The sequence below is a fragment of the Aspergillus ambiguus genome, assembly GCF_047715705.1.
Source record: "Aspergillus ambiguus strain CBS 117.58 unplaced genomic scaffold BDV59scaffold_44, whole genome shotgun sequence".
Classification (NCBI taxonomy): domain Eukaryota; kingdom Fungi; phylum Ascomycota; class Eurotiomycetes; order Eurotiales; family Aspergillaceae; genus Aspergillus; species Aspergillus ambiguus.
In genome coordinates, this window is record NW_027395557.1 from 78,175 (window position 1) to 104,192 (window position 26,018).

At 54.9% G+C, this 26,018-nt stretch overlaps 7 protein-coding genes across 7 annotated transcripts; 3 read left to right on the plus strand and 4 right to left on the minus strand.

Annotated features, from left to right (window-relative positions):
- Positions 1-1,035: 1,035 nt before the first annotated feature.
- On the minus strand, positions 1,036-1,756 carry BDV59DRAFT_186863 (uncharacterized protein). Its single transcript, XM_073691094.1, has one exon. The coding sequence runs from the start codon at positions 1,539-1,541 to the stop codon at positions 1,191-1,193; it is 351 nt and encodes a 116-aa protein (XP_073544032.1). The 5' UTR covers positions 1,542-1,756; the 3' UTR covers positions 1,036-1,190.
- Positions 1,757-1,833: 77 nt separating this feature from the next.
- On the plus strand, positions 1,834-3,211 carry BDV59DRAFT_210455 (SRPBCC family protein). The gene is made up of 2 exons (XM_073695603.1): positions 1,834-2,329; positions 2,412-3,211. Exons 1-2 carry the CDS (start codon positions 1,882-1,884, stop codon positions 2,882-2,884), a joined length of 921 nt encoding a protein of 306 aa, XP_073544033.1. The 5' UTR covers positions 1,834-1,881; the 3' UTR covers positions 2,885-3,211.
- BDV59DRAFT_120109 (C2H2 zinc finger protein) lies at positions 3,211-5,654 on the minus strand. Its single transcript, XM_073686781.1, has 2 exons — positions 5,445-5,654; positions 3,211-5,381 (listed from the first exon to the last, which is right to left on the minus strand). Exons 1-2 carry the CDS (start codon positions 5,554-5,556, stop codon positions 3,433-3,435), a joined length of 2,061 nt encoding a protein of 686 aa, XP_073544034.1. The 5' UTR covers positions 5,557-5,654; the 3' UTR covers positions 3,211-3,432.
- A 5,906-nt stretch (positions 5,655-11,560) lies between these two features.
- BDV59DRAFT_205398 (uncharacterized protein) lies at positions 11,561-13,193 on the plus strand (the record flags this gene model as incomplete). The annotated part of the gene is made up of 3 exons (XM_073694638.1): positions 11,561-12,052; positions 12,102-12,569; positions 12,624-13,193. 3 exons carry the CDS (start codon positions 11,561-11,563, stop codon positions 13,191-13,193), a joined length of 1,530 nt encoding a protein of 509 aa, XP_073544035.1.
- Positions 13,194-14,232: 1,039 nt separating this feature from the next.
- On the minus strand, positions 14,233-17,401 carry BDV59DRAFT_186880 (condensin subunit BRN1). The gene is made up of 3 exons (XM_073691095.1): positions 17,139-17,401; positions 16,498-17,077; positions 14,233-16,439 (listed from the first exon to the last, which is right to left on the minus strand). Exons 1-3 carry the CDS (start codon positions 17,210-17,212, stop codon positions 14,469-14,471), a joined length of 2,625 nt encoding a protein of 874 aa, XP_073544036.1. The 5' UTR covers positions 17,213-17,401; the 3' UTR covers positions 14,233-14,468.
- On the plus strand, positions 17,394-21,433 carry BDV59DRAFT_186882 (sodium/calcium exchanger protein). The gene is made up of 3 exons (XM_073691096.1): positions 17,394-17,657; positions 17,707-18,164; positions 18,228-21,433. The coding sequence occupies exons 2-3, from the start codon at positions 17,946-17,948 to the stop codon at positions 20,937-20,939; spliced, it is 2,931 nt and encodes a 976-aa protein (XP_073544037.1). The 5' UTR covers positions 17,394-17,657; positions 17,707-17,945; the 3' UTR covers positions 20,940-21,433.
- Positions 21,239-25,866, minus strand: pan1 (actin cytoskeleton-regulatory complex protein PAN1; the record flags this gene model as incomplete). The annotated part of the gene is made up of 5 exons (XM_073694639.1): positions 21,239-22,397; positions 22,457-22,990; positions 23,052-25,121; positions 25,178-25,241; positions 25,290-25,866. 5 exons carry the CDS (start codon positions 25,864-25,866, stop codon positions 21,239-21,241), a joined length of 4,404 nt encoding a protein of 1,467 aa, XP_073544038.1.
- Positions 25,867-26,018: the final 152 nt, after the last annotated feature.

Here is a 26,018-nt window from a genome sequence, read left to right on the forward strand (position 1 = left end):
GATTGTCAGGTTCAAAGGTGACCTATATGATCTGATTATAGATGGCTCCCTGGATTCTGAAGGCAAAGAGTCGACATGTTAGCGGAGATTTGGATGTTCACCAGCATGCTCCAAAGAGGAGCTTCAGACAGTTCTCTGACGAAGATGAAAGGAAGGCACTTCTAGCATTCAAGAAGGCCGCACGTTGGTAGTCGAAGAGTTACTTTCCTTATTTCGACAAGAATGCTGGTGATTCCACGTTCGCCAATCACATCAGAAAAGACGCTAGGAAATAATCCAGATCAGAGGTGAATATTTCAAAGAGGTCGAGCCCAACAGCTGGGTCTTCGTTGCTAAGCCAGCTCTCTCGAGCCGAATCTCCAACTAGAAGGACTTATGATGGGAGCCAAAAAGTCATCGTTCGACAAACGAAATCACCATCTCTCCGGCATATCTTAAAGCCAGAAGGAGCTGGTATTTATTAGGCCGGAACCCACTGCCACCGAAGCCAACCGTGTCTCTGCCAAAACTGACACTGGTAACCTTGTGGTCAGCGTAAGGATCCTGCCTGTACTGTGGAGGAGATTAAAAGTCCCGACACAACAACATACATCGTCTGGTTGTTATCCAGACTGGGTTATCGTCAATTATCGACATGGCGGTTACAAGAGCGATGAAATCTTGATCATCATTCCATACAGCGCGCAAACCGTCAGGATCCGCCAATCTTTTTTCAAACTGGTCCAGCTGGGATCCTGACTTCCGACGATGTCCCCAATGTCGCAGGCTTACGTCTGAACCACATTATATTTCTCCAGTCACATCCTTCTATTCTACAATTATCCAGCACTACGAAGTGGAGAGTTACCTATGAAAAGGCCACGACAGACACCAGGCAGGGAAAAGAGTCGAAGTTCGTTATCTTCGCCTGGGTGTGATGCAGTAAGCGGACTGGATTCAGACGAACAGGCTGGCTCTACTCGAAGTACCACCCATATAGTTGTCACAGTTTCGCCGTGACGAGCAGTATCAATGCTACTTTAAGTTTTCCCATGTCAACGGATACCTTAAATTTCAAGGATAAATTCAAATGTAACCCTAATTGGATTGGCCGAGTTATGCTGATATTCGAGGTATTCAAGCAATGTCTTGACAAAGTATATATCGGTCTTCGATAATAAGCCGTGGTGGATTGACCTTCCACTACCGAATCATGAACAAGATCCTATCACTGCAGACACTCCCAGAGTAACAAGCGCGATATCACCGGCGTATTCCTTCCCAGCGTGGACCTGCATTGCCAGGCCTATAGAGAGAAACATCAGGGAAATCGCAGCGGCAGAAAGCCTCAGTCTTCGTCTCCCAAAGAGGAGAATAAGTCCCAGAAGAGCGTCGATAACAGGAGTGATTTTCGCACTCGTGGAGCCATCGTCGGGCATGTGGTATTCCTGGAAAGCATACCATGTAGGGGTATACTGGCCATGAGTGAAGCGAGAGAAGGCGCCAAGTAGAACCGCAGAAGAGAGTGCATACACTGGGATTTTGGCAAGTAATGAGGGCATGATGAACTGACGAGTGAGCAAAGAGAGCACTGGATGTGAAGTGGAAAAGAAGAGCAAGAAGGTGAATGGGTCAGCAGCGACTGCTTTTCTGTGGGAAGAGGGAGGAGTCTGGTATTCAGGGGCCGTGGGAGCACCAGCTAGTTAACTAGTTAAATCAGCGCCATCTGAATAAGCGAAGGAGTGCTAGTCCGCTCCTGGTGGACTACCTAGGTATATGTACCTCTTGCAAGAGCCTCTCCCGGATATCAGCCGTTACCTGTAGGTACCAGCTGTCAGGTGACACCCGAAGTATATCCATCTCAACACAAACAACCTCATACAATTCCCGATAACAACCACCATGGATCCAACTCCCAAATACCTCTCAGCCACACCGCACCCCTTCTCCATCCTCCCACAACATCCCTCCCTCCCAACGCCCTCCAACCGCCCCTCACCACCATCCTTCCTCCACGCCCTGCTAACAGAAGCCCACACATTCCTCACCTCCGTCCCCACCACCTTCCACCACGACCCCAAACCACGCCCATCCCCACCAGCCACCGCCCCCGTCCACCTCTCCACACACACCACCCAGACGAGACACTTCTGGGCCTGCCGCACAAGCACCCACGCCAACGCGCCGATCGCCGGCTCCGCCTCGTGGGCGGAGTTCCGCGCCGGCCTGCGCACCAACCACGCCCAGCACGAAATGGCCTACACGCCCAGCGTGACCGCCGTCGACACGCTGCTGAGCTGGCCCGAGCAGAGGGAGATCGACGGCGGATGGGGCGCGGTCGAGATGCAGGGTGTGTAGCCCTCTTCCCTTCCTCACCATTCTCCCCCGGTACTTCCCTGCGCAGTACCTATCTAATAGCCTCAAAACTACAGTCAACATGATCACGCACACCTTCCACCCAACAGCATTGATTTCGCCGCGAACTTTCCTCGTCCTCGCTGTGTCCGCTGACCGGGTTGACTCCGACGGGGACACCCAGATCCCATCCTTCGTCACCGTTCAGATCCCGCTCGTGGCGCAGTCGGCGTCGGAGTCGGAGTCGGACTCCGGCTCGGACTCAGTGCCTGTTGCTCTGCGCGAGAAGATCGCGACGGCGGCGCCGCGCCGCGCCGTGTTTGCGTCCTATGCCAGTGTTGAACGGGTTGTCTGTCGGGACCGAGACCGAACCGGTGATGTCGAGTGGACCATGGCCACGACGTCGGAGGCAGGCGGGGCCATTCCCCAGTGGGTACAGCGGAGCTGGACCATGGGCGGCGTGCCTCGGGCGATTGTTGCGGACGTGGGGCTGTTTATCAGATGGATTGCGGCTCGGAGGGGTGTGGGGGGGGGGCCAGGAGGTGATTAATTGTCGAGTGTACATGTATGTGGATTCGGAGGGGGTGTGTGTACGTTTAGACTGAGTTGCAGGTGTATCTACATCTACGGGGACTGATTTGCCATGGATAATCATATTGACACCTCATACACGCCAGGATATTTCCAAGAAGATAGACCAGATTTTCCCATAGGACTCCCCGCTCCTCACCAGAACGTCAATGCCAGACAACAAAGGAAATGGAATGTCAAAGACTGATACCGCACAACGAACTTAGAAGAAAAGAGGATCAGAGATAATAAGACAGCCAAGCTGAAATGAGATTCGCAAATGACAGATCCAACCCTGCTTCGCAGGCTTCTTCGGATTGAAAGCTATCTCATTGGATATACGGAGAACTCGCCGGAGATATTAAGCTTAGGGATTCATGACAGAGAGGAGACATATCAGGGAAAGGAGAAAGACACAAAGGGGTATTAAGCCGAGGCCCGGGTCGGTCGACCCTTCTCGCCTCTCATTATGCGTTACAGAAGGAATACTTGATCAATAAAACACGTATAGCGAAGCAAGTATCGCCTTCACCGCTGTGCGTTGGCGGGTGCCGGTTCCGCCGGGGGTGGCGCCGAATGCGCGTTATGTGTTGGAAGCGTGGTGGCATTCGACGATGCCACCTGTGTCCGTAGCGCCGCCACTTCGGACCGGAGACCGTTCAGCTCCTCGTGGACGGAACGGATGTACGCCCAGAGCTTCTCCTCCCGCTCCCGGGATTGGTCGATGTAGCTCGAATCATGAGGCATGGGCAGGTGTGCGCCGTTGTTGGTCGCTTCCGCCCCAGCCTGCGGAGGCAGCGGCCCGCCGTGATTGCTGGAGTGGCTATGTGAGGGGGTGTGTTTCGGGCCCGGTCCTTGGCTATGCAGGGAGAAACGAGAATCTGACGAGCCCATGCCGGGAGGGGGAGGTAGCTGGGGCGCGCCGGGCGGCGGGAGACCCAAGCTCGACGCGGAGTGATTGGTAATGGATGTCTGAGACGGCCCGGTTCTCGCGTAGGGTGGTTGCTGGAAGGATTGTGCCATGCCTGGCGAATGCGAGCGATGGAGACCGTCAGGACCGTGCCCCAGTTGGTGAGAGGTTAACCCATTGGGGGAAAGCGGCTTGGGACTGTCGGAGACACCAGTCGACTGGAAGACCGACGCTCCCGACGGCTGTCCGGGAGGGGGGAAGGTCAGGTTGCCCGGCTGCGAAATGGGCGAGGCTGAAGCGCTTGAGCCGCCGTGGCTGGTTGGAGGAGGATAGAGACCCCCGGGGGAGGGTCGGCTGGCGGCAATCGGCGGATATGTACTCGGTTGACGCGGCTGGTAGCTGGTCGCGGTGTTTGAACGGGAAATCGAGTCGGTTGCGACATCATGTTTCTTGATGCTGGGCATGTTGAGCCGCCGCTCATCCTCTTCGTCCATGCGCTCCGGTTCGGCATACATCAGACCGTCCATGGCGTCGTCCGGACCGGCATGGGCCCCGGAATCACCGTACTCATCCTCCGGCGCGAAGCTGCCCATGCTGGCTCTACGACCCGCGCATCCACCCTGGCCCTTGTTGTGGCGCGCGAGAGCATCCCCCCGAGCGAAGCGACGGCCGCATTTGGGACAGATGTGCGGACGCTCTCCCGTGTGCAGCTTGGTGTGTCGCTTGAGATCGTGCAGTCGACGGAAGCGGGACTGACAGGTTTGACAGACGTAGGGCTTTTCTTGACTATGAGTGAGGAGGTGGCTTTTGAGGTTGTGGTGGCGCGTGAACTCGGTGGCGCAGTACGGACAGCGATGCTTCTTGGCGGAAGGCGACCGCTGACCGGCCTTGTTGAACCCAGAACCGGGGAGACTCAGGCCGCGACGAGGGTCGGTTAAGCCCGGGTTGGGCATGGGGTAGGAGAAGGCCTTGTTGCCGGGGTCCTGGGAGAGATCGGCTTCGTCTCGGTGACGGGGACGGTCCCCATCCTGCGAGGCGGAGTCTTCGATGGGGCCGGGGCTGGCGACGGTGGAGGTGTTCATCAAGGACGCGGTGTTATCGGTCGCACCGAAAGTATCCGGGGCGGTTGTCGGAGGGGGTTGAGAATCGACCTGCATCTGATCGGACATGTGGATGGAGTCGGCTGTGGGGTGGGAGGACGGCGGTTGCTCCTTCTCAGAGGCACCAAGGGCCTCTCGCGCGACCTGCGTGCTGTTCGGCTCGGGCTCTTTCTCCTGTTCGACCGGCCGATCAGTCGGACCGGCGGGGGCGTTTGGGGAGGTCATGGGCGGCAACGAGTCTCTGGAACGCGAGACGTTCAGACCGGCACTGGCGATGGAGGATAGATTGGACTCAGGTTTGGAGTGCTTGAAAAAAGCAATGGAATCGGATGAAGCGATGGGAGTGGAGGATGCTGGCAACGACGGATTGGAGATGGCGACAGGTTCGTTATTGGATTGCATCAACGTCGCCATGGATGGCCTGGGTTTCACGCCGGCCGAGAATGGAGGGCGCAAGGCGGGAGAAGCTACTTGGGTGACACTCATGTTAGCATATCAGGAAGGGTGAAAGAGGAAGTCGGGGGCATCACAAGATTTGGGGGGAAATCGAACAGATAAAAAAAGAAAGGCTTGAGGGGGAGGACGAGGCGATACAGGGGCGGGCGATGTGACAGAGGGAAATGGAGGACGAGTAAGAGGCATCAGAGGCACAGCAGCGTGGGGCGCTCACCTGGAACCGAGTGTGGCGCAAGCTGACGGGGGTGTACGGAGTAATTCAGCTTTGACGATGGTTTGCCAGGGCCCACGAGAGGGGAGAAGGGCCTTGCAGGGAAATAAAAATAGCGGTCAGCCTTGCGCGGTGGGCAAGGCAGGATGAAGATGATAACAGAGTAGGGGAGATGGAAGGAGGACGATCAAGCCATCTGGTGAGATCGTGGCGGAGATACGGGGGAATGGTGAGTACCCAGGCAACCGCGGGAGAAGTCGAGGCTGGGGAAGAGGGAGAAAGAGAGAGAGAGAGAGAGACCGACGAGGGAGAGGCTCTGGGCGACTGACTGACAGGCTGACTGTCAAGCTGGAGACTGTCAATGTGTGGAGGAAGCCAACTGGGGGAGATGGTTGAGAGGAAGAGACGGTAAGGGGGGAGGATGAGAAGGAATTCGAGATGTGGTGAAAGTCGTCAAAGCCTCAGGGAAAATAGACGCTGACAAAGACAGTGGAGAGGGTGAGACGGGGAGGAGGGACAACAATCTCAACCAGAAAGAATTAATCGGTGAGATGTAGAGTTGTGAAGAAGTAGCAGCAGCAAAAGGAGAAGCCACAGGAGGAGGAGTGGTGTTGGTAGAGAAGTAGAGTGAACAAGATGAAGTTATCCAGACAAGCCGGAATCTCGCCGGCCCGAGTCCAGCACAGTCAGTCCCTTTGAGGTATCTACCAACCTAAGGAGTACACTTTCTACCTAGGTACTACTATTCGACTCTTCATTACTATTATCCGGTATACAATTATTGATTCTATTCTTCTCCTACTTACTACACATAAATTCATCAACATGATGTACACAGTGCACCTTACCCTTGTGCCTGACTCCATCACGGTCCATCCGACATCTCACTCCCTCAGCACTTGCAGAATCCTCCGACCAATGTGGCGAGCCCTTCAGCTATTCGGTCTCTTCCGGCGACCAGACACCATATCTGGGACAACTTTAACCCTCCTTGCTTCCACGACACCCTGAAGCTGAGGACCCACATGGTTGCCCGGTAGTTTTCTTCTCAGCTTCGATCTCCCGATCATGCCGATTCTTCCAGATTTCGCATACAGATTCCTACATCGAACTACTCCTGCATGGCCATTATTGAATAACGTTGTGGCGTGTGGCGATTAAGCGAAACTGAAGAATTTTCTTACCGACTAGGGAAGCTTATGATCGAGATCGACCCTACTCAGTATTGATAGTCGCAGGTGAGGTGTGGTGGCACTGGATGGTCCAGTCCAATAGTCTGTGTAGGTGCATATCGTACGATCGTAGATGTCGTAGAAATATCTTGACTCAGGATGTCCTGTAGGCGAGATCGTCGGGTCGTCCAGTGGGTGCAAAAGTATCAAAACCCCCTTTTCATGCTGGAATGACCGCTTTCCTGTTCAGTAATACTGCCAGGAGCGCGATCTAGAGGTACGGCCTTATACGTACCTTTAATGGTCTCTCTTGTCACACTATTAAGCATGATGTTCATACTATACGCTATCGAAAAGGTTCAAAGCAGATAACCAAGTATCCACTTAATGATATAGGTATAGAAGTTGTGGTATAGCCTCTCTATCCACCTAATATAACCCTGGTCAAGAACCTCTGGGCCCTAATAAAGACCTGGGCCCTACTAAAAACGGTCCTTCACGAGCTTTAATTCCTGAATCGATAAATCGGCGTTTATGATGCCGGTAGCGGGACTCTCTGACTCGGTGAAGCATACGCAGTAACTGGACATCCCACAAGAGACAACGCTGCCACCATGCGATCTTTTATAGAATATGATGGGCTCCTAAGGCTGTCCAAGCACTTTGACACTAGGTGATTATCTGATCTAACTACGTACTAGGTGACCCTCAATGGAAGTGTCCTTACATGCACGTGCCCTCCGAGATATCATTGGCCCATTAAAGCGGGTCTGACAGAATACCTATGGTCTGCAACGCTTTCCACTGCACCAATAAGCCAGAAGGGTATAATATATGGCCAACAGGCCATGCCGCGACCGTAGAATGATAGAAGGGCGACTAAGGTGCCTGACAAGGATCGCGGTCTTCCGGGAACTCCTCACCCGATTCACCCGCTCGATGAAGAAACAAGTGCATGACTGGAGATAGATTTTCCGAGCTATTTCGAGATCCTACACCGACCAATCGAGGTGGAGTCATGCAGACCTGTATACCACTCGCCAAAGGGAGATCCATCAACCGTTCCTGTGCACGGGTCTCTGCAACGAGCACGCAGTGGGCGTATACATTCCACAATGGCCGACAATCCATCATTTGAACGCGAGATTACCTCTATACGCGCGTCGCAGAGATAGCATTTGTTTTTCTTCCTGTTATACCACAGGATCCGCATAATATCCAACCTCGTGCAAGCCCAGATGGGCACAATTGGGACACGTTCATCATAAAAGGGCATGTATGGCACGTAGCTGGTCTTGCAGTGGCAATGGTTCGCGCAAATTAATATGATACATCGTCCGAACCACTAACGAGAAGGCCGTATCGGTCTTAGCATCCTTATTTAGGATGGCTGTATCGTCGTCAGTTCGAAAATCTCCAGAAACAGTCGTCTTTATTCGAACGAATGCGTCCACGTTATCGGTGATGGAACAGTGATGAACAAGGCATCGCTGTCCGTCTCCTGCGAAGCCATTTGAAATTGGTGGGTGATCTGATACTCATCTGGTCCATCGATGAAACCTATTGTTAACCATCTGTTGAGTCGCATTTGATCACGAAGCGTTAGAGTCAGACATGCGCAGAGGTGTATCGTAGGATACAGCTTGCAGCTTCGCTCCAGGGGGAGCGCGTGCCTCAATTCGATGTCATCGAATTCACGACGAGGATGGAGCTTCAGGCACGTGGAACAGAATACCCATCGTGAGTTTTCCAGCTGAAGAAGGACCTGATTTCTTAGGATATCCTTTCGCCGCAAAGGGAATTGGAATTTCATGCTCGAAAAAAGTCTGGGATACGCAAGCCGATCATCTCGAAGAACAACGTGAAATATCCGGTACATGCACTTGCAGCTCAGTGTAAGACACACTTTACGCGGGAGAGGCAACAGTCCGAATATCAACCGAAGAATTTCAACTGGAAGGCCCACAAGCGAAGGATGGTACCTGGGAGGTTCTTCCGGGTATAGAGACGAGACACGGCCCACAAGCGAAGAAGAGTACCTAGGCGGTTCTCCTGGGCATTGAGAAGAGCCACGCAAAGTTACGGAATCCTCGGCTGACGAATTGCCAGGCGGTTCTTCCAGGTCTAGAGATGAGCCACGGCCCGTAAGCGAAGGATAGTACCTAGGCGGCTCTTCTGGGTATTGAGATGAGTCACGCAGAGTTACGGAGCCCTCAGCGGACGGATTGCTAGGGAGCTTTCTATAAGGTGATCGGAACGAACGAGAGATACGGTGGAGAGGAGACCTTGCACGGCGATAGAGGCGTCGCATTTTTTCCGAATGTGGTGGCATCTGCCCGTGGATGTCGAAGGAATGTTGGTGTTGAGTTTGCTTTCAGTGTGTTGAATATAAACCGGCCAAGGCAGTCATGCCAGGCAGAACTCTGACATAACGGCGCGCCATGATGATCAAAGGTACCGAAGTTTGGATGATCAGGAATCGTCGGATTGAATCACAATGATGGAGTGCGTGAGAGGCTTCAAGGCGGAGAATGACGTTAACAGGCAAATAGCCAGCAAACATGTTTTAGCTTCAGGCGTCAAGGGTAGATAGGGAATATCACCATCTTTTTCCATATCATTGCTCAGCATTACTTATCCATTCTCCCAAGGCATGTCCGTTAGACGACGGTTCGGTCCCGCCATGCTGAGTAGACTCACCGAGATATCGGAGAGCTTGATGACTGCGTCGCATTTGATACTTCCGACATAGGAAGAATCTGCAAAGAATCTGACGAAATGGACCTCGATGGGTTAATGGATATCCTAGACCCGGCCATTAAGACCACCACCACCGGGTGAACTACTCTCAACGTTCCTAGCTATGGCCGGTTTATCCTCCTTAAGGCCAGTGTCGAGCCTGAGGGAGGCTGAAGACTCCCCACCGGCTTGGAGCTGGTCTTCTTTCTTTCGACAGATAACGCACGACTGGCCCAGGGTACTTGGACCTGCCTCGTCCGTATATATGCCAATGAACAAAAGATAGTCGAATAGGCCCACCTTCTGTCAAAGAACAGCTGAACCACACTCAGCGTGCCCTTTGGATTGCGTTGGTGGCTGTAGATTTCCACCCGACTCACCAAGGCCAACTGATCGCTTCAACTGATGAACCCGATTTACTTCGGACGTACAAACAAGGCAATTTTTAGGAGGCTTGACAGCGGTGCAGACGTGTTCCATGTCGAGGATCATAGTGTTTTACTGGCCTTCAGGGTCAGATGGCACTCTGTTTCCTTCGATCGAACCTACTATTGAGTACAGCGTCAAGTGTATACGGAAGTGTAGCAAGAACTTCTCAGCTCCTTGGAGGTTTGGCAGGATGCATTAGATGATATGTACGCACACTTTGACGAATTTCATAAGAAAGCTGTGTGGCAGGAAGTATGTCGCCCGTGGTGCTACAGTTAAGATTAATGGGAACTATATTTTACTAATAATCCTAAATTAGATATTCTAACTGGGATCAAATTCTTCTTTAAACTAGCAATTACATAGCATCATAAAGAGAAACCCAATTTTTACTTACGAGATTACTGTTTAAAGGACCTTTGCCGGCTATCTATCCGCTCACGGTGTTGAGGACTATAGCACCTGCGTCTGTGCATTTCCAACCAATATATTTTGCACCAAACAATTTTCAATAAATCCTCGCCGCCCTAGGTGTTAAATCCAGCAACCGGAGAGACATTACTAGTACTAATCGCGCCATTGCTCTCGGCTCTGGATCACCCCTAGCTTGTTAATTGTATCCAGCTGGTCTTCTTGTTAGAACTAGCATCGTTGCACCATAGAAATCGTAGGCGAAAATAATAGTTTAATCGTATTTGTGTCTAAACTATCTATCTAGACCCGCCGTGATATTCTTTTATAGTTCAAGCTAATATTAGGATGGTGGGATCCAGATCACATGACTGCCTCCAGGAACATACCACCATCTACATCTACTTGGTATTGACCGACAATCTATCGACTTCTGCTAGACACAGAGCGATACGACACCTACAGACCCCATCCCAAATACCATCACCCCATCGCCCAGACTCGGCGCCTCGAGAAGGATCCTCGTTGGCCCCCCAAATGATGTGCGCAATCCGACAGCCTCATTGGCCCCACGGGTGACTGGACGTGCATATTCACGCGCCGTGACGGCCGGGGAGAACCTGCAGCTTCGTCCACTCACCATCCATCGCCGCCCGGTCTTCCCCTCGAGGGCGTTCTACCTCCCCCAATCATCGTCTCCAGATGCGTTGCTCGGCAGGGTGCTGGGCGCTTACTGCCCGTCTGTTCACACGGCTCATGCCTGTCGATTCGAGGACTTCCTCCTCTTGACCCCTCCGGCCCCGATGCCACACAGGGTGTGCCATGCTGGGACCCGTTGAAATATCGCTGCTTTGCAGTCAGTCTCACCCTCTTCTGTCCATCTCCTGATTTCCTGCGTTTCCTGCGTTTCCCATATTTCTTGCTCGGGCTGTTCCCGCTGGTCTGTATATCTTGGTCCAACCCGCGCAGGTTTCGCAGATTGTTTCCAAGACAGCCTTTTCCGTTGCGTGAGGCCTTAATCAGCGGACTTGGTTCCCATTGATCTTCCCCGAGGTATATCCAGACTCTCTTCTTATAATCCAAGTTTCTTCTGACGACCACCATAGTATATGGGCCTGGCGCGCGATCTTTAAGACCTCTGCATCCACGGAAGCGCCTAATCCCCAGGACTCTAAGAGCTGGTTCTCTTTCAACTCCTATCATCATCTCATCGTTTAATTTCCTTCCAATGTCGGTGTCGAGCGAGAGCCACAACAGCTCGCCCCAAACCTACGAAGCAGTCAGTCCGGCGGATATCCTTCGTGGTAATAATCGCCAACCCATGGCACCATCCACCATGCAGCCTACCGTGACCGAACGGAGCTCCTCAGACTCCACAGTCTCATCATTAAAGAGTCCTCGGACAGCCCGCTTCGCAGAGGCCACAGCCGTCCACTCTCCCACAGAACCGACCCAGCCGGGACGATCCCCGTTCGCAGACCCTCCCAACCACACCCAGAGCCGACCAGATGTGTCAGACGTGGGTTTTGGGTATGTCACGGCGAGCGACCCTGCTCAACATGCGTCGCATCACCAACCGCCCATGTCGCCGCTCAAGAGCGCCCTCAAAGTCCCGGGGACCCCGGGCCGCACGCTCAACCCGCTGAGCCCAACCTTCCGCGAGGAGTTCTTCGTGGAGAAGCAGGAGAAAGACGCAGAAAAGATGAACGATAGAGACCTGGTCAGTAATATCTACTCACAGCCTAGAATTCCCGACTAACCAATTACAGCGGATCAAATTGCGCGTCCGCGTAGCGAAGATTTTCCTCCGCTTTGTGAATTTTGGCTGCAGTCTGATCGTCCTGACCATTCTGGCGACGACCTTGACCATCTTCCATGCCACGAAAGCCCTCCCCTCGCGCAGTGGCTTTCCCCCATGGGCCAAGGGGACAAACCCGTGGCCGCAATATCTCCTTCTCGCGGTGGCCTGCATCTCCCTGCTGGCGTGCTTGGCTGTGTTCTGGGGGTACTTCAAGGGTGGCCACAAGCGCGCCGAGAAAGTTGCTGTTTACTATTCGGTTTTCTCGGTGTGCTTCTTCACCTTCAGTCTGATCATGTGGGTAGTTGCTGCCGCAATCTACCAGAACAGCAAGTCCACCGGAGGGGGCCAGGATCTCTGGGGCTGGTCGTGCAAGAAGAACACAAGAGAGCAGTTTTTCCACAATGACATCGACTACGCCCTTCTGTGCCGGTTACAGGTGAGCCACAGTCTCTCCCCTTCCGCTTTCACGCATCATGTTAACCTGACCCAGGACTGGGGATTGGTGTGCGCCATCATCGAAGTCGTCATCGAGGTCCTGGTCATTCTGATCTACGCCGTGGTCTTCTACCGGTTCTGGACGAAGAGACGCCTCGCGAAGTCTATGGACCGCCGTGACAAAGCTCGCTCGGACCTGTACCTCGCTCAACTCCGTATCCAGTCAGCTCCTAACACGCCTGGATTCCCACGGACCCCGAAGATGCCCTTCTCGCCCGGCCCGGCCCCCCACGACCCGCATTCGATGGCAGAGAACGGCGAGGCGACCCAAACCCAGACCCAATTCGCCACGCCGCGCTCCCCGACTCGACCCCAGCCTGCGTTCCAGCTGCAACCCCCTCCCATCCGCGTGCAGCAGGCATCCCCTCGCACGGAACAGGAGGAGTTCCCGGCTCCCGCATCCACCGCACCAGCAGTGCCTGCGCCGCTCCCGTCCCCGGGACCGGCGCCTACGATTGCGCAGCATATGGGTGCTGCTCCTGGAGAGCGTACGTACGAGGCGGTTCCTATCCCAGGAGCGTATGGGAGCCCGATGAGCCCTAGCTTTCCTCAGAATGTGCGTTAGTGATTGGGGCTCGGGCGTAGAGGGTGTGCATGTAAAGTGAGACAAATTATACCTATGTGCTTGATTTTCTAGCCATGTCGATAGCTTTTTTTCTTCCTTTTTTTTTTTATACATTTCCATAATTTATCTAAATCCCACTACTGAGTAAGTGATAATGATGAAGAATATCTAATTAACGTCTAGTTATATATAGACCTGCTATCAGCTGCATAGCTTCTGCGACAAGATTCTTCGGTTCTTTTTACTATCAGATACCCTCCTGTGAGGAGTTTCCTAGTACCAGAATGAATCCTAGGAATATGTAAACCTTCGCCGAAGAAAGTATTTCTTCTCTCGCAACTTGAGATCTTATAACTCATATTGAGTCTGAGGCCACCTTGACTAACTGCGACTCTAATTATTGACAGGCGAGAGTAACCACTGTCCTCTATCAGCCGTTTCGCGTCCAGTCTATTCCACTGACTACCATATATCCTGAGCCAGTTTACCAAGTGGTCAGATTTATGCACATGTAACCAAGTGCGCTGACTTGCGGCAGCAGAAGCGGAGACCTTCCGTGGCTCAACAGTTGCTTGACTGTTTTCTTACACACATCCTATAGACCGATGTACTAAGGAGTGGTTTCTGATCCTCCATTCCTTGGATATAGTCTCCTGATTGAAGAGTTATGCAGTGGTGTAATTGGTTCAATCGATCTGTTGTGAATGCATGTCCATCTTGTGAACAGACGCTGTGAAGGAAATTGCTTCCAAATATGTGTCATACCTCGTAAAGTGAGTGAAACACGCCTATCATTGGTTCCCCCATCTCTACAAGGTACGCAAGTCCCAGAGATGGTGACTGCAAGAACAGGGAATGTTTAAAGATTCTTTGAGACACAGGAAATTAGATGCTTAGTACAACGCAGAGCCGTGTAGCAAAATATTTATCCCGCACTGCTCAAGAAAGCGCTACTGTCAGAGTGGTCTGTTATCACAGCCTAAGGGGAATGGAGACTGAGAAGCTCGCTACAACCGACTACATTCCTCTTTCAATCCACAGTCATAAACAAGAAATATAATATTTACGATCTGCTAGACTGTATAAGTCTCAAAAATATAGATCCAAGTAGTCCAATGTCTGGACGGGCGAAAGAAAAAAGCAATCAGTCCCACCAATCCGATATCGAAAACAAATCCACCAACTCCTATGCGGTATCATGATAACTCGATAACGACCCCTCAGCCATGCGGACATTCCTCATAGATAGTTCCATAACCGTCATCCGTATGTGCGTCACATAGCCCCCTCTTCAAGAACGGCATTCAAATCCTTGGTCACAAAGATCTCCTCAAGAGCCCCCGCACCCAGGCCGGTAGTGCCGTCATCATTCTGCAGCAGAAGCCCTTGTTCATTCGCGAGATGGAGCAGACAGATAAACCCGTAGGAGGTGCTGATGTCACGCAACGTTTCCGGCGCATATACAGCTTTGAGGGAATTCATGATCTGCGTGAAGCGCAGATGGCTGTTATCTTGACTTTCTGGTGTCGGTTGGGGCGCCTTGTTCATGGGCGTGGGGGTTGGCGGTACGTCTGTCTCGCTCATCGGCTGATCTTCCTGTAGACTGGTGGTCTTGTCGGCACGGGGGGTGGCGTCAAAGTGCGAGGAGGAGATCAAGCGATCGCCCATTCCCTTCCACATTTCGAGCTTAAGTCGCCGGACATCGACCTTCTTCGCCACACGGGCATATGCAACATAGTCTGGCCGGGCCCTGCGACCGCCTTGAGTGACCAGCTGTGACCCAAATCCACCAGCACCAGAGCCAGGTGTAGCACCCACCATATTAAGGAGGGCAGCAAGCCCAGTGGCGCCACCAGCCTCACTTGCAGTTGCGCCGGGTGGCATATCAGCCGGCGGAGACAACATCTCGCGAGCATCAGCGAATGGTAGATTATCGTCGTCGTCATCGCCCAAGCCGAGACCGTTGGGGAAAGCAAGGCCATCATCATCAGCGAAGAAGTTGGCATCGTATGCACCGGGCGCCCCTTCGTCCGGATTATCTTCAGTCTTATGATTTGCCCAGAAGGCCTCGTCCATGTCCCCATGGCCCGCTGTTTGGTCTTGTCGTCGCTGGTTGAACTGTCGCGAGCCCACCAGTTTCTTCGAGCCCATCCTGGCCTTGGGCTTGAGGAAGAGGCGTAGCAACTGCCGGGAGTTGAAGTGCTTGTCATCCGGAAGGAGATTGCGGCCCTTTGTCTTCCATTGCGTCTTCGGTAGAGAAATGGTCGAGTTGGAGCTGGCAGGTGTGTAAATCAATTCGGCCACTGACTTATCGAGAGGAGCACCAAAGTCGATTTCGAAAGGCTCCTTCTCCTTGCGTTGCTTTGGTGCATTCGTAGTATTTGCGGCCGCATGCTCTTTAATTCGACGGATTTTCCAGTGTTCAGGGCCCGCCCAATTTTTTTGTAGGGCGTTATCGAAGTAGCTGAGGATGTTCTCGTGGTCACGGCTGCTCGGTTGGTGGTTAAGGGAAACGGCGTAGGCGTCGTCGTTGTCCATGTCTTCGCCATCCTGGTTCTCGTCTCCATCTAGGTCCATGCGGTGGACCTTCAGCATGGGTTCTAAGGCAGCTTCACGAGCCCAGGCCTCTCCACCATCTCCGAATCCTGTATCACCACTGAGATCGAATCCGGCTAAAGTCATCCCGTCGTCATCATCGAATCCCACTGCGTTATCATCATCCAGCATGATGCCGGAGGCATCGTTCGGATTGCGGCCGTCTTCGATGCCTTGTTCATTTCTCCATTCCTCAGGTGCCTTCAGGAAAGGGATGTCGAGCGATCCACTGGGGTCACCTAAATCGAAATTTTTGAGAGAGGGACAAATATCCTGTCCCTCCAGGCGATCCAAGTCCGGAAAAAAGCGGCTTGCCAGGTTCGCGATGTCGATCTCGGCATTCTCTTCGAATACATCATCGGAAGATTCTCGTTGGGGTGATGGGGAGTCGGGTCGTTCGGGCTCTGCAGTTCCTTCGCGTGTGTCGTCATCTTCCTTCGAGCCGCCTTCAACAGCATCATCACTGCTATCAAACACAATCCTACCTTGGCTGTCGATAGCCAAGTGGTTGAGAAGTAAACCCTTCGCGCCACCTTCGTCGAAATCTGCCGACGCCTTTTTAAACAGGGGGTCGACTGCAAACTCCAGCTCGAACTTCTTCAGCTGCAGCGAAGCAAACGTGGGGGCAAGGGTGGCCTCGTGAGATCGCGCCTTTCAGGCCTGAGTTAGTAAACGTAGTTTTAAGCGGCCAGCATTGATCGAATCTCACCTTACGCCGGGACTTCCGGGGCACCCCATCCTCTCCTTCCTCATCGTCGTCTTCGGCATCTTCGCCCTCTCCACCCGTTTCGCGGGCTCTCTTATCGCGACTGTCAGCCAAACCACTCAGAAGTTTACCGGTTTCGGTTGCGACACTGTCGACTCTGCTCGTGTAGATCTTGACACAGCCATCAAGGGTGCAACTGGCCTTTTGGAAGTTGACTCCGTCGCCTTCCTTCAGTAAGGACATATCATGGAAATAATCGATGAGGGCGAAATTCCATGAGTTGTTGGCATTGATTTTGTTGTCGGTGGCCATCTTCATCCATTCCTCAAAGTTGGCGAGGATGGGTACCCGCTTCATGGGGGTCACCCCTCGACCACCGCCAACATCACTTTCCCGCCCTCGATGGCCGGACCCTCGTGGGGTAACGGGGCTTGTGCTAGATGCGCGATCATAACTGGTATATTTCCGGGGCGGCATGGGCGTCTTCACGGCGGCCTTGATCTGGTCCATCTGACGGTCGTGACGAGCGTGGCGGGCCTCCATCCGGGCCGCCTTCTCCCCCATGTCATCATTTAGGGGGATTCTGTTGCTATCAGTCCCATTTTTGTTTAGCGAGAGATTAGTTCGAGTGGACAGGAACCTACTTGACAGGCGAATTCTTATGGGGGGTAGCAGCGCCATTGGACCGGCGATGCTTGGGGTTCGCTACGCGGGGCATTGTGTGGATGGTTTCCCCAGCAGTAAGGGGATGGCGACGACGGCTGCACCAGCGATGACGAACGACGGCGGGAGGAGACACTCAGTGGAGTAGGATAAGAAGAGAAAGACTCCCACTGAGGAAAAAGGCGAGATACAAAGAGAGCGCGCCTCTGCGGTCGATGACAGAGGCCGAGGGAGGCGTGGGAGGTTGATAACTTGACGATAAAGACTGGCGGGTGTTGGTTTCTTTGTCAACAACAAACAAAAACATTCAGGCGGGCAGAGAGACCACTTGCGCAGTCACCTGAGATTAGTCATTTAACACGTGACATTACTCTCCAACAACTTCAACTTCAACTACTCCGTACTTGTGTACTTACAACAACACTTCTCATACAGCTCTGTCCTTCTCTACACCGCCTCGCTTATCCTATCTTCCTCTACTATACTATTCTATTTTTCCGGTACGTCTTCTGACCTCCGCGTCAATGGCACCAACTCACCTCTGCACAGCCACCACCATCTTCCAATGGCACCGCACTAGCCACGTCGGTCTCCACGTTCTTGACATCAGTGAGTGGCTCAACCACCACCAGCAACCGCGTCTGCCTGCGACTATCCAACTTTCTCCCCTCTCCTTACCGCATCTTCTTAAGAGCTCCTGATGGCTTCCCGGTAAAACCGCGCAGTGTGTGCCCTCCTCCTCCTCCCCCTTCTCCGCTGTCGCCCATGATGCCGTCGTATCTCTCACAATGTCTCGACCTCTACTTCCTACCTTGAGCCGCTCCTCGCATCGGCAGAAGCCTCCCTTCTCGGTCCGTCCTTTCTACTGGGCGCTTTTCGCCTTCACCGGTCTCGCCTTGCTGAGTTGGTCGTTTGGAAACCTCAATAATGCTGGGGATGGTGCTGTCCATTTAGGGCACAATGGACGCCCTTCCCCGCTGCTCCGGCGGGATGATGCTCCAGACGAGGTCTATATACTACCTCTCCCCATATTTCGCAAACATAGGCACTGATATTTCGTCCCCCAATAGTGTCGACTGGTTCGCAATGCCAAAGACAAATGCTCCTTTGTCCGCTCGAACTGCCCAGATCACGAAGATGGGCTGTTTTCATATCTCCAATTCTATTACTGCACCCTGCCCGATGCCAAGCCGGTGGCATTCGTCATTCTGATCCTATGGCTGTCCTTGCTCTTCAGCACCATCGGAATCGCCGCTAGCGATTTTCTATGTATCGATCTCAGTACGTTGGCTAGTATCTTGGGCCTCAGTGAGAGCTTGACCGGAGTAACGTTTCTCGCCTTTGGAAATGGAAGCCCCGACGTCTTCTCCACATTCGCTGCAATGCGATCGAACAGTGGTAGTTTGGCAATCGGAGAGTTGATTGGAGCTGCTAGCTTTATTACTTCGGTGGTTGCCGGGTCCATGGCGCTGGTCCGTCCTTTCAAGGTAGCTCGAAGGAGCTTTGTGCGCGACGTCGGCTACTTCATCATCGCGGTTAGCTTCAGCATGTTGCTCCTGGCTGACGGCCATCTCCACATATGGGAAGCCGCCACAATGGTTGGCCTGTATTGCTTCTACGTTGCACTGGTCGTTACATGGCACTGGTACATCTTACGACGACGTCGAACCTACGAACGGACCCTCGCAGCCCGGTCACATTTCCATATACCCGAAAATCAGGAGTTGGAGATCGAAGAAGAAGAAGACGACGAGCCTCAGGTAGCCTCCGAATCCACCAACCTTCTCTCGCGCGTGTCCACCCAGGACTTTGACTCCCTGGAAAGGGCCGATCTTCCGGCCTGGAAAGATGGAGACGGAGAGGAGGATGACGAAACTCGCAACCGGTACCTGGCCGAAATCCGAGACAACATGCATGTCTACCGTCCATCGTCGACCAGGCGCAACACCCTTAATCCCATCAGACCCAGTCTTGTTGGTGCCCTCGAGTTCCAGTCCGTGCTTTCGTCGCTTCAGCGCTCCCGCAACGTTCATCAGAACGTCCCCATCAGCCTAGAGAGGTACTCCGACAATGAGTATTCAGACCGAGACAATATTTCGGTCGCATCGCATCCATCGTCCAGAAGACCGACGGCTTCGGACCGCCTGTCTCCTCCCAGCGGACCCGGTTCTCGAACTCGGGCTGTGTCTGCCAACGACGCGGCGCGTTTAAAGCTCGACGCCAGTGTCTTCGGCTCGGATGTAACTCGCCCCCAAGTTATGGTCACTCGGCCGTCGGCCGAAGGCCCGCATGTCTCGACGTCGCCTCCATCGACCAATGCATCTCGCAGCCCTAGTCCTGATCATACCACCGCGTCCCAAACCCCCACCTTGCTCGCTCCCCCGAACCCTTTTCACTCCCCGAACTATCAGGCCGAAACTCCCTCATCACGATCGCCAGTGGATGTCTCCCCTCGGGGTACGACGTACGCAACTGGCCCCGAGAATGCTCTCGTAGAGGGCCCCTCCAGCCCATTCCCTCCGTACCTGGACGTACCAGGGCCCACGTCTTCTAGGCCACCAAGTATACACTTACCGCCCGGACCCAGTCCCACGGAACTACTGCACATCCATGACAGTGTCTTCGAGGATCGAAATATTCAATCCACGATCCGGAGGAGCCGATGGGGCTCCCTGTCGCTCTCGTTCGTCAAGACCATTCTACCAACGCTGTTCCCCACCTTGGATGGATGGAAAGGCAAGAGCTTCTGGGAGAAGATCCTCGGCGTCGTCGCCGCCCCCAGCGTATTCCTCTTGACAATAACAATCCACGTTGTCGATCCCGTACAACAAGAACCCACGACCGACCCGATCACCGTCGTCGTCACCACCGCAGATGACGGCCACCCAGCGCCTCCCGTCCGACTGCCAGAGGACAGCCCTCTCCTCTCCGCCATGGACCGCCGGTCGGCCGCGGAGCAGGCATCGGACCAAAACCGGAAAAGCCAATCCATGCAAGGCCGTCGCCGATGGGACTCGGAACTGCCCCCCGTGCAGCCGGCGGCAGAGATATCGTCCACTCCGCCCAGAGAATCCGCGCGGTGGTTAACGATGCTGCAATTCTTCACGGGACCGTTTTTCGTCGCCCTGATATTCTGGACCACCACCGACGACGACCTACACGCCCGCAAACTCCTCCTCCCCTCCCTGTGCGCCCTCCTCTTCTCTCTCGTCTGCCTCGGCGCGTTCGTCATCAGCACACGACGTGACAATCCCCCACACCCGCCCGCAGCGTGGCGTCCCTTCCTCGCCTTCCTAGGCTTCATCGTCGCCATCTGCTGGATCGCCACTATCGCCACGGAAGTCGTCAACCTCCTCAAGACCCTCGGTGTCGTTCTCAACATCAGCGACTCCCTCCTCGGCCTGACCGTCTTCGCCGTGGGTAATTCGCTCGGCGACCTGGTCGCCGACATCACCGTCGCCCGTCTGGGATACCCTGTGATGGCGCTCAGCGCGTGCTTCGGCGGCCCGATGCTAAATATCCTGCTAGGCATCGGCCTGGGCGGCTTGTACATGACCATGAATGCCAAACCCGAGACGATTGTCGCCAACGGCGGCGCCTACCAGATCGCCATCTCCAAGGTCTTGATCATTAGCGGGGCTACGCTTCTGACGACGCTGGTCGGCTTGTTGGTCGTCGTTCCGTTGAACAAATGGCGAATGGACCGGCGGATCGGTTGGGGTCTCGTCGTTTTATGGTCTGTTAGCACGCTTGCCAACGTCATCGCTGAGCTGGTCACTTGATGTTGTATCCATAGAAAATTCGATTTGCTTGTTGCGGTCCCTTTGCTTTGGCTTGACTAGTTGCTTGGTAGCATGTGACTCTCCATATTACGAGATTTATATACAGACTTCTATGAAACTTAGCCAATATAAATGGTCGGACTGAACCCCTCGGATTGTCCACCGGCGCTCTGTAGACTACATGCATATCCTGACTTCACGGATCAACTCTGCACAAAAATGTAGGATTAAGGCAAAAAAAACTAGTTCGACTGGCTACACTAAACAGATTGCTTCCACCATGACGGCAACTTCCCACCTCAGTCTAGAACACGACCGGCAGTAGAGCTCGTGCTTCGGTCGTTGGTCTGCACCTTGCGGAGCCCCTTACCAGCCTGAATCGAAGCCAGCAAGGCACTCCGATCTCCAGGGCCAGACGCGGCAGCGGGGGGCGCCGGCGGGGGAGGGGCTCCCGCAGGGGGCGGCGGAGGGGCCATTGGAGGGGCCGGTGGGGGAGGGGGAGGAGGAGCGCCAGCGCCAGCGCCAGAGTCGGACGCGGCCGGTGCCGGGGCCGGCGGAGGGGGCGGCGGCGGCGGAGCAGCGACAGGAGCGGAGGGCGCGGCGTCCGGTTCAGGGGCCTCCTGCACTGGGGTGGGTGTCTTCGAAGGGGACTTGTCGTCCATGGCACTCAGAGGCCGCGGGGGCGCCATTGTGCCGAACAGAATGCTGGCGAGTTGCTTCGCGCTTCCGCCGCCCGCTCGATCATCGTCGTCATCCGAGGAATCGAATTCAGATCCGGCTGCGGACCAGTCGTCGTCATCCTCAGGACGGGCACGGGTCTTGCGCTCCAACGGGCCGGAGCCCGTAAAGGCGGGAGCTGTGCTCTCCTGTTGCTGCGTGAGGCGGTGGAAGGGGTTGGTAGACTGGGTATCAGACGGAGTGGTAGCGGCTTGGGGCACAGGGGCAGGAGCAGGCTGGCTGTCAGCGGGCTGTCCAATGTTCTTGAACCAAGGGTTCTTAGACTCCGCCTCGGCGCTCACATTGGCGCGGCTGCTGGCAGGGGAGGTGACAGGACTGGTTGGCGCCTCTGGCTCTGCGATAGCAGGAATGGGAGGCGCAGGAGCCGCGACTGGGGGCGGTGGCGGAGGTGCCTCGGTGGTGGGAGGCTCGCTCTGGACCGGAGAACCGTTGCGGGGCGTCGCGAATTCAGGACCTTCTTCGTCCGAGCTCTCCTCTTCCATAGCTTCCAGCTCCCGCTGCAACTGCCTCTCCCGTTCTTTGGCCATCTCAAGCTCTGCACGCTGGGCAGCAAGTTTGGCTTCCTCTTCCTTGGCCCGTCGCTCGGCTTCTTCTTTGCGGCGTTTCTCTTCTTGCTTCTTGATCTTGCCTTGCTGTACTTGTTCCTGGAGGGCACGAAGGCGAGCCTCCTGTGCTTCTTTTTCCTTCAGGAACTCTTCCTCGCGTTGTCTAGCCTCGGCCCTGTAGCAATCCGTATAAGCACGAAGTCGGCCAGCTCAATGGCAGACGGGGTCACTTACTCCAGACGCTGCGTCTCCTCTTCTTGCGCCTGCTGTTCCTCTCGAATGGCTTGCTCTCTGGCAGCCTGTTCCACCTTGGCTGCTTCATCCGCCGCCTTCTTGGCCTCGGACTGGTCAGCGCTATCTGTGCGGGCCCGCCGCGAAGGGGGTGCCGGCGGCGGCTTCTTGCCAGCTGGCTTTGTGGCAGGTTGGGCCGGGGTGCCGCGCTCTTCGGCCAGGCGGCGCTGTCGTTCCTGTTCCCGCAAAGCATCTTCCTCCTCGGCACGCTTCACGCGTTCCTCACGCTCTCTCTTTTCGCGCTCTTGACGTTGGGTAAGAGTTTCCGAGGCCTCGGTGTGAGGTTTCAGACCAGCCGCGGCCAAGCGCTCAGCAATACGCTTCTGTGCGCGTTCCTTGGCGGCTGCGACACGGTCTTCGTGGGTAGTACCCGGCACAGACCCCGTAGAACCTGTGGATGGCGGAGGAGAAGGCCGGACGGCCGGAGGCTCATCATACCGTGCCTGTTGTGGTTGCGTGGGAGACGCCCTCGAAGCCCTATAGAAAACGTTAGCTATATATTTGGTACAATAATGGCGCCAAGGGGGGATTGTCATACTCATCCTTGCGGATATGCGCAGTGCGGCTGTTGCGTTTGAGATCGTAGATGAAGTCGCGGATCACATCCTCCACACCCAGGGCATCCTCCCAGCGGCGCTTCTCGTGCTCGCGCGTAGAGTTCTCGCTTACGTCCTTCAGGCTATCCTCAAGGCTCCGAGCAAAGTCTCTCACACTCTCCTCGACATCACGTGTCATGGCATCGTTCTTCTCTCTGTCAGCCTTCACATTGGCGTTCTCAGACTCAAGACGACGAGCAGCGGCGCCGTCGTCCTCCTGGGAGGCCGGGGGCGGTCTTCCAGCAAGCTCGGCAGCACGGGCCTGCATCCGGGCACGAGCACGAGCCTTGATCCGGTCCGCCTCGGTCACCGTACCACCAGGGCCGGTGCCGACGATATTCAAGGCGCTGTTGGGGTGAGCCTTGGCATCCTTCAGGCGGAACAACTCAAGCTTCGCCTCCGCGATCTCTCGCTCGACGCGACGAACTTCAGAAGCGACCTGAGGAACCTGGTCCTCGTAGGCCTGCAGCTGCCGACGCAGGGATCGCCTCTCCGCGCCGTTGTCAAGATTCCGGAAGGAAGCGTTCGGATGGGTGTCGATGTCGTCCTGCACGCGTCGGATCCGGTCCATGAGGCTTTCGGCTTCCCGGCGGTCTCGACGATCGAGAGCGTCGTCCTCCTCTGCACGGTTTTCATCCTGGAAGTCGACGGCATCCAGCATAACCTGGGTCTCACGGATCTTTTTCTTGAGCTGGTCCACCGACAGCTCATCTTCTGAAGCCTGCGACGAGGCAGCAGGAGATGGGGTCCGAGCATTGTTGCCGACACGGCGACGAGCGCTAGAGCGATATCCAGCAGCCGCTTCATCGTTGTTCTTGAAAAGTGTCGCGTCTTTGCGGCCGGTGCCGGGGGAAACTGCGCCGCCTCTGAAGGAGTGCTCCTTCAGATAACTGACGCCCGTCTTCTGGGGCTGGAGGAATGCGCCTGAAGCTTTCCGAGATTCCGCATCCTGGGACAGCAAAGACTTGATTGTGCCGATGGAGTCGTTCAGGTTGCGCGTGGACGGGGGAATGAGCTCTGGGGGAAGGCGGTTCGGGACCGGGTAGCCGTTCAGCTTTCTGTAGATCAAGTGCATGGCTACAGCAAATTCATCCATGTTCAGGCGTCCCCTGTTGTTGGGATCAGCCAAGGTCCAGATCCGCTCCAGATCCTGGCGGTTCAGTCCACTCTGTCCCATGATTTCAATGGCTGTATCGCCACCAATAAAGCCTTTACGGAAGCCATCCCATGCGCGGAAGAGGTCGTCGTAGATCTTTTTCTCCTCCTTGGTGATAGCCCAAGGAATAGAAGCGTTTCCTGCAAGGCCGGCAGTGGAAAAGCCGCCTTCACGACCCGGCTGAGGCATCAACTGCTGCTTCAGAGCCTCGATGTTAGGCAAGCCAGAAGAAGGAGCGTTGACAAATCCCCATTGACCAGGGATCCCGGTCGGCTGCGCAACCAGACCCTGCATGCCTCCTGTTTGCGTAGGGCTGAGATTCGAGGCATAACCCGTGGGAATAGGCGGGACAGGGGGTCTGGGCCCACTGTAACCCGTCGGCTGAGGGTTCGTCATGAAGCCCGTGGGCTGCGGCTGCAAAGACGCCTGCTGAGATTGGCCAGGGAATCCAGTGGGTTGGGGTGCAAGGCTCGACTGTTGGGCAAAAGGAGCTTGATTAGGCGAGAGGCCCGTCGGCTGCGGAACGAAGCCCGTTGGCTGAGCTGTGAGCTGGGTGAGAAGCTGTGAGTTTGTTGGCTGCTGCGGCTGTGGCTGTTGAGGAGCTGGGGGAGCCAATTTGTTCTCCATCAGGGGAGCGTCGAAATTGGGGACGTTCGTTTGGATGGCCGGGGGTGTGGGCTGAGTGTCAGGGACCTGGAAGGATATGATATCCACCATGCTGGAAACTTCGTTCTTGATCTTTTCGGGAAGAACATCGGGCAGGTCACGGCCGGTGATTCTGAGGTTGCAGAGATACATCGCGAGGGCGAACTCCGGGAAGAACAGTTGGCCGGACTTGGTCGAATCCGACAGGACCCTTGGGCACGGTACCAGTCAGAGGAGGTTCGGACGGAGCTGACAGAGATGACTTACCAGATTTTGGACAAATCAGCGCCTGATAGCCTCGACCGTAGGAGCAGTTCTTTCGCCTTGTCACCTACACAGCGTTAGCAACAGTTCTCGACAGGCCGTCCTGTCCACATACCCGTCATGGTTTGACTATCTCCGACGGCAGACTTGAACAATTGCTCGAACTTGGCCTGGTCTTGCGCAGTGATGAACGAGAGACGAATGTTCGGGATCTTGCTCGCGGAGGACTTGGGAGGCGGCGGAGGAGCGGCACCGCCGACATCACGGAACGAGTTGGCGATGTCGGATGACGTCTGGGCTGGTCTCATCGGAAGACCGGTGGGCGCCGGAACCTGAAGCTGCGGGGGCTGACTCTGGGGAGGAAAGCCGGTATACTGGGATTGCTGAGGCTGGAACCCCGTAGGTTGAGGCTGTTGCGACGGCTGCGGAGCGGCACCGGGGAAGCCGGTGAACTGGGGTTGGAGCTGTCCCGACGGGAACCCCGTTGGCTGCGGTTGCAGCTGGGAGCCGAAGCTGGACAATTGAGGCTGGGCATATCCCGTAGGCTGAGGGGCAAATCCGGTAGGCTGTGGTTGTTGTTGCTGGCCTGGGAATTGCGAGTAAGGCTGCTGCTGTTGTTGCATGAAAGGTGGCTGTTGACCGGGGCGAGCGCTGTTGGCGCCGCCCAGGAAGGAATTCGAGGAGGAATACATTAGACCAGCTGCGCGTGCATGAGAAATCAACAAACGCAGCGGAAGCAAGGGAACAAGAAACACAAGGAGTAAAGAAGGACGGAAAGAAAGACAGATGGATGGAGGGGAGAAGTTGGAGGATGCAGGCGGAGGGAATCAGGAGGCGGTGCCTG

Coding starts and splice junctions, on each gene's coding strand:
- BDV59DRAFT_186863 (XM_073691094.1), bottom strand. CDS start 1,541: ATGCCCTCATTACTTGCCAAAATCCCAGTGTATGCACTCTCTTCTGCG.
- BDV59DRAFT_210455 (XM_073695603.1), top strand. CDS start 1,882: ATGGATCCAACTCCCAAATACCTCTCAGCCACACCGCACCCCTTCTCC. Junction 2,330..2,411: donor GGGCGCGGTCGAGATGCAGG/GTGTGTAGCCCT, acceptor TCAAAACTACAG/TCAACATGATCACGCACACC.
- BDV59DRAFT_120109 (XM_073686781.1), bottom strand. CDS start 5,556: ATGCCTCTTACTCGTCCTCCATTTCCCTCTGTCACATCGCCCGCCCCT. Junction 5,382..5,444: donor TCGATTTCCCCCCAAATCTT/GTGATGCCCCCG, acceptor TCACCCAAGTAG/CTTCTCCCGCCTTGCGCCCT.
- BDV59DRAFT_186880 (XM_073691095.1), bottom strand. CDS start 17,212: ATGCCCCGCGTAGCGAACCCCAAGCATCGCCGGTCCAATGGCGCTGCT. Junction 17,078..17,138: donor CATAAGAATTCGCCTGTCAA/GTAGGTTCCTGT, acceptor TGATAGCAACAG/AATCCCCCTAAATGATGACA. Junction 16,440..16,497: donor CCCGGAAGTCCCGGCGTAAG/GTGAGATTCGAT, acceptor CAGGCCTGAAAG/GCGCGATCTCACGAGGCCAC.
- BDV59DRAFT_186882 (XM_073691096.1), top strand. CDS start 17,946: ATGTCTCGACCTCTACTTCCTACCTTGAGCCGCTCCTCGCATCGGCAG. Junction 18,165..18,227: donor GGGATGATGCTCCAGACGAG/GTCTATATACTA, acceptor GTCCCCCAATAG/TGTCGACTGGTTCGCAATGC.